Source organism: Laccaria bicolor, genomic scaffold, assembly GCF_000143565.1.
Source record: "Laccaria bicolor S238N-H82 LACBIscaffold_20 genomic scaffold, whole genome shotgun sequence".
NCBI classification, from domain to species: Eukaryota; Fungi; Basidiomycota; class Agaricomycetes; order Agaricales; family Hydnangiaceae; genus Laccaria; species Laccaria bicolor.
Window position 1 is genome coordinate 60,161 of NW_001889891.1, and position 6,347 is coordinate 66,507.

Consider the following 6,347-nt stretch of genomic DNA (forward strand, 5'->3'; position numbering starts at 1 on the left):
GCTCTCCCAAAGCTTTCGCAGTGATCGACGACCCCCCAACGCTAAACACACCTACGCCTTGTTCTTTTGATACCTTGCGACCCACCTAAGGGCCCCCCTCCTTTCAAAATTGTTGTTGCCAAGTCAATGCTGTCTTTGTTCGGCATGGGATCCACCCTTGGCTTCAGCTCCGCCGCGAATCCCCTCGTTGAACACGGACTTTCATGACGACTCGTCCAGTTTTCCTCTCTGAGTCGTCCAGCCACTGCCGACATCACCTGGAGACCCTTACTCGACTTTCCGTTGCAATCAAACGAAGTTCGAATGCCGCTTTGGTCAACATGCACCGATCTAGTGAGAGTGGGGAACTGTTGAGATTCAAAGGATGCGCGAAGACTCAGTTCATGGGATTCATCGCGTCGGGTGCATCAGCTCCGAGTAAGTTCTTCCTTCCATTAAATATCGTCCCCTTTCCACCTTACCTCGTTTGGCATTTGCCCGTTCTGTGCTACAAACTTCACCCCCCCAATATACTGATAATTCTGTGGCAGCTCTGGTCCCCTTTACTTCGTTTACGAGCGCCACGCTTCAAAGCATACAAGACTGCAAAGCACAGATTCCAAATGACGGGCGTTTTTAAAGATGCCTAGCTCGACGAACCTAATACGCTCTCGAAAAACTCTACACACCCTCCAGGTCACTGCTGTCCATCAGATCATAACCGCACGCTTCAGTCGGAGAGCTGGGGAGTAGGGATAACGGCCATCTCTCCTTCGGTAAGTTATCGTTTTTGCGTTTCTTAATCTTTCATACCCTTCGCCCTTCCTCCACCTCTGAATTCCTTATCACCTCGCATATATTCGATTTTCTGCATGGCCCGCACGACCCGGCCACTTGCATCCCTTCGTGCATCGACTCACGAAGGGACCTCACACGTACATTGATCATCTGATCTGTTGCGCCCCTCTACTCGTTGCCCTGAACTTATCAGTTACCCGATTCCCGACGCTATGTGTCGTTACATACATGGTATATCACCCAACAGCCGCAATGTCTGCCCGTAAGACCAGCAAAACATTGTCTCTGGATGCAGCGTTCACCGTGTAGATTCTCCATCGTGCGTATCCATCCACAGCTCGTCGTCGCCATTGACTGCCGCAGCATCGCAAATACAAATGTACCCATCGCTGATTGGGCTCTTGTAAGTTTGTATTAGACGTGATTGACTCTAGTTACTGACACCTGCCTTCTTCTCGTTCAGCAGATCGGGTTTGAGTCGAAGAATTGGAACGGCCTCAATATGCACGCGGCCTGTCGGCAAAGCCAGGTCATTTGAACTGCTACTTGCAACGGAGCGATAACGTATAATCACAACACTCTTCCAGGTGACTCCGTAGCTTGACGGACTGATATGTACCCAAATTATACCAAGAACTGGTACAATGTCAATCATAATTGCAGAACATGAACAAGCACTTGTTAAACCTGCTACTACTTACTTCCTACTTTCACAGCCATTTACGGGCAGTACATACAGTCCTCCTTTGCCTGAGGCATTTCACGCCAAAGGACGCAAACGTACAATTCTGGCGTCGACGATGCCAAGAGTCGGGAATGTGGGATACAGCGGCAGGTAGGTGAAGAACTGGGTTTACGGCCGTACAGCGCGCTCGACCAAAAGTGATTGGAAGCGGTGCAAGTATATGCGACCTACGTCCGCGTCATAGAGAAGAGGGTGGGGTGGGGAGAGGTAGGTGTCTAGGAGATCTCGCTGCACAGAGAGAAGGTTGCGAGGATCAAGTTCCTAAGAAGAAGCGGCTCATAGGAAGGACGGTGAGCGAAAGTGGATTGGTAAATCCACTTTTGAGAGGCTATAACTCGTTCATACGAACGGAGCACTGTCCTTTGCCCGATGCATCCCATGATCCTCAGTCAACGCATCACCACCTCCTAGATAATCCTAAACGACAGTCTAAACCCCTCTCATTTGTGGTGATCACGTCGACTTGCAAGAGGATCCAAGCTCGAATAGGAAGAGTCGAATGAAGGGGCATGTGTCGTCGCCCTTTGGGTCCGAGAGGGGAGGGAGCCTATGTAACAAGTATCGATCAGAATTCTTTAAACGCGCCGATGTATGTATGCTTATTCCTCTAGGTCGGACTTGTTCGCAACCAGGTTGTGAGTGCATCAAGACCTACTATCGAAATTGGTCGTGTAAGTAGGCAAAAAGAGAGCACGATGGAGGCCATGGGGGATGGCGGTACTTACGAAAGTCGTTATATGCGCGAGTCGTTAAGATAAATTCAACGATTCTGGTAATGTTCGTTCAGTGGCGCTTGAGGGCGGATAAAGTTCATTGCAGTTGCAAGGTTGGAGGTGATCATTCTGGGCCACTGGCGCTCGGATATTTCCTCGTAACGCCCACCTTCGTCCTTTGGATGCGGATTGTGATCTCTGTAAAGAGAGACTGTCACGGTCAGAAATCGGCAATGATCCATACAGATGGTTGCCAGCAGCATAAGTACTGACGAAATACAAAGTTTTTGTCCAATCATGAGTTAACAACACATTGCACAGTTTGCATTATCCCAAAGGAGGTGATACTAGGTGTCATAATAATGAGCAGGAGAACGGATAACGAGATAACAAAGAAATCTTTACCGTTCTTATCCCAATTCATGGGTTTTCACGAGAAGGAAGTGCGACAAACGTGAGCGGCTGGGCCAAACGAAGTTGTAGCTTTATGGAATGCGTATTCGAAGATCGGGCGTAGACAGGAAAGTCGTGGATGGGTGATGGCAGTCACCTATGCACGCCGCATTAGGGCGAAAGAGTGATGAGGTGCAAAGTCGACGCCGAGATCTGAGGATTAACGAAAAGATTAATAAGAGATACATTGATAGAGGGCAGAAAATACGCTACTGGATCGCATATTGTTATTGTCCCAGAGATGAAATGAAGCACCAGACGAAGGACAATCGCGTAGAGCAAAAGAGGAGAGGTGAGGGTAAGATCAACGCCCAACGCGTCATGGACCACTATCATGCCTTGACGTCGCTCAAGACAGATCCAATACGTCGCACCGCCAGCTATCCCTGTCATTGCCTTTGCATTCTCAATACCTCGCAGTACGATCATTTAATGCTCCCTGCCTCTTCGAGTTAGCCTGAGGCCGTTTGTTGGGTTGGATGACTCTGAGGTGCGTTTGCGATCTCTGCCGCCAGTTTCGCATTCTAATCTTATATAGTTCCCTCAAACCCTGCAGCGTGCTACTCCATGGCGGTTCAGCTGCAATTCTGGTCGCAATATCGTGCGGTCTCACCTCACAGACATGCGATCCAGAGCAGCCGCCATCCTTCACCCGCAAAATCGAGCTCCGATTACTCGAGATTCTCTATTCCTTCCAGCTCAACATATCCGAAGCAGGATGTTTAACTTTACCTCACGTCTTCTCAGTTCTCGTGGTCGCCATTTGATGCCGTGGCGTTGCTGCCAGATTCGCAACGACCAATTATCCTTGTGCGTCGTCCCCGTTGTGCAAGAAGAGGATCCCCACTGTCTTCTGTCGAACACCCTTCACCACCATCCACTTACGAGGCTACGGTTGCCGACTACTCAGCAGCCGCAGACCAGTCGGCACATCGACCTTCGAAAAAACCACCGCTTTTGACCACCTCCCACAAGGCGCCCACCTCTTCGTCATCGACCGAACGGCAGACGACCCATATGGCCCGTTCATTCTTGCAGATTGCTGTTTCGGTAGTCTGGACGAGGGGTTCGACGAGGATCCGTGAGTAAACCCTTTTTCTCTAAAAGTGGATACGAAGATCTGACATTGTCGTTGCATTCATCAGGGAATGCTGTGATCTGTTTTTCCCCGTCTTCCCGACTCTTGCTCTTTACATTCTCGGCATGGCGAATGAACATTGTTCATCAACCTCCACCTATCACCAGACTGGCCGATCAACGATCTGGATAGACGTTGGCTTGGAATCTGCGTCAGATGTCCATCTCCGAATGCCACGATCCTCCAAACCCACCCACATTTCCTCTCCTTCTCTTCCCTCCGGACTGTTGCACTTTCCATATCGTTTTACGACGAGTTCCGGTGGATCCAAGAGCATCAGGACCATAGCCGCTTGAAGCAACGATGTCGACAAAAGTTTTGCAGGAGACAGTCACCAAGACTTTGGTCTTGAAAGGGTCTGTGATCTTGACTGATCTTACCGACGAAGTTGTGAAGGCAGAGGCGGCTGTCGCTCATGGAACGTTCTCTGACGTATGGATAGGTAATTGGAACGATCCAATCGAGAGACGCCCACGGCCTGTAAGTGCCTTCGTGGTGTTGTGTTGCAACGTCAGCTCACGATATAATTCAGGTTGCCATCAAGGTCCTACGTCAAGTCGTGGTACAAATTGTTCGAGACAAGCTCATCAAGGTATGGAATACTTCTCTCGCTGATGTTTTGAGCTGACATGATGGTTTGTTAGCGACTTCAGTCAAAGGTTATTGCTTGGCATCGTTATGTCATCGCAATGTGTCGCAGCTGTTTGGGATAGTGCATCTTTCACAGCGCGTTGGCATGGTATCGTCTTGGTGCGAACATGGGACGCTTTGCAACTATCTGAAGCATTTCCCCTGCGTGAACCGATCAAGACTTGTTGCGTATTTCAAATCATCCACTGACTTTCGTTTCATGATCTGACTCTTATTGTAGCTCACCCAGGTTGCTTCTGCCATTACCTATCTGCATACATTCAGGCCTACCATCGTCTATGGGGACTTAAAAGGAGTCAGGCCTCTTTGTTCGTCCTCTCGTGCTTCCCGTTGACCCTCGACTCAGAAAAAGGAAACATTCTGATCGATGAGCATGTGTATGCGATCATCACCGACTTTGGGCTCTCCAAGGTCATCGAGGAAATGTCTGACATCATCAGCAAGGGCATCTCTTTCTTTGCCGGGTCAACCGGGTGGATGGCACCAGAACTTATTATGTCACTGGTGGAAGACGATGGGCAAATTTCTCCCATTACTACGTTTAGTGATGTGTACGCATTCGCTTCGGTGTGCCTTGAGGTATGTCTGGCCTTCTACTTGAACTGATTGCATATGTGACTCGTGTGTGCCACGCAGGTGGCAGCCGGACGGCTCCCCTATCCTCACAGAACAAACGACCGTGCTGTAGCTGTGGATATCATTCGAGGAGTCAAACCTGCCAGGGGAGCTCGCTGCCCTGTCTAAAAGAGCGTGGATGTGATTTGGGATACTCTAGATCGCTGTTGGGACGCCATTGATTATCTCTTCCCTAGCATGCGTGAGATGCTCACGCTATTGGAAAAAATGGATCCAAAGCGATGATCTGCTACCCAAGTCAGCCCATCGTTCCTGCTCTGCATTGAGTCGCATTGCAGTCTTCATTCCGACTAAGCATAAAACACTCATAACCTCCTATTTCTACAACTCAACATCCGAGCTACACCATTCGTGAAACAACGCCACCCTGTACGTTCTCCAACAACACTGATGGAGGCCCGGAGACGAGATTATTTTATCGATGACTTCAAAATGAACCTCATGGCCATTCCCTCAATCAAAATTCCTTGCCATCACGGCACCTCGGACATTGACTGGCGCTAATACTTATCCGCCAACCCCAACTATCGTATACGTATCTGTGTTTTCCCGACGTCTGACCGAAACGCACAAATACAGGATCAAGAACTCGTATCGCATATCGCGGTGGTTCCTCAAGGCTGCGTCGACCTGGACTCGACTACAGGCTGAGATCAGAATTTACTCCTTGTGTCTTGACTCTTTTATCAAACCCATGCCCCAATTCTTGTATTCTTGCAGCGTAGAATTTGAAGAGAAGGGTGACAATAGCCTCGACCTCGACTCGGGCCCATCACAGATAAGGGTTCGCTCCTCACGTTATCTACCAAACCGATGCCTCCAACTTTTCAAGTTCTTGATGCACCCAAATTCGAGAGGTTGTTGACCTCGATTCTGACCCATTACAAATAACGGAGACCGGCGTGGGTGGTAGTTACCAAACCGATGTTACTTCAAGCACCGAGCTCGAGGATGCACTTTTCACTTATCGGCAGATAAGGATACACTCCGAGTCCTACTTTTGTGGGCATTTTCCAAACCGACGCCCCGATTCTATGGACAAGCACCGAGGATACGTCTTCGACTTTGACTCGGACTTCAGTCAGATAAGCATGCACTCGAGCTCCGTACCGTTCAACAAGCCTGGGCCCCCCAAGTGGTATGTCCCAATGATGACCATAATACTTGATCTTAACCCGGTCACCCACCATGCATCATAGATATGGATATACCCCGATTCCCCTTGCAAATGTGA

The 6,347-nt window shown here is 49.3% G+C and overlaps 2 protein-coding genes across 2 annotated transcripts; both read left to right on the top strand.

The window, feature by feature from the left end:
- Positions 1-1,414: 1,414 nt before the first annotated feature.
- Positions 1,415-1,616, top strand: LACBIDRAFT_302108 (uncharacterized protein; the record flags this gene model as incomplete). The annotated part of the gene is made up of 1 exon (XM_001883197.1): positions 1,415-1,616. The coding sequence occupies exon 1, from the start codon at positions 1,422-1,424 to the stop codon at positions 1,614-1,616; it is 195 nt and encodes a 64-aa protein (XP_001883232.1). The 5' UTR covers positions 1,415-1,421.
- A 2,313-nt stretch (positions 1,617-3,929) lies between these two features.
- Positions 3,930-5,221, top strand: LACBIDRAFT_302109 (uncharacterized protein; the record flags this gene model as incomplete). Its single annotated transcript, XM_001883198.1, has 4 exons — positions 3,930-4,418; positions 4,471-4,640; positions 4,742-5,056; positions 5,114-5,221. The coding sequence occupies exons 1-4, from the start codon at positions 4,130-4,132 to the stop codon at positions 5,219-5,221; spliced, it is 882 nt and encodes a 293-aa protein (XP_001883233.1). The 5' UTR covers positions 3,930-4,129.
- Positions 5,222-6,347: the final 1,126 nt, after the last annotated feature.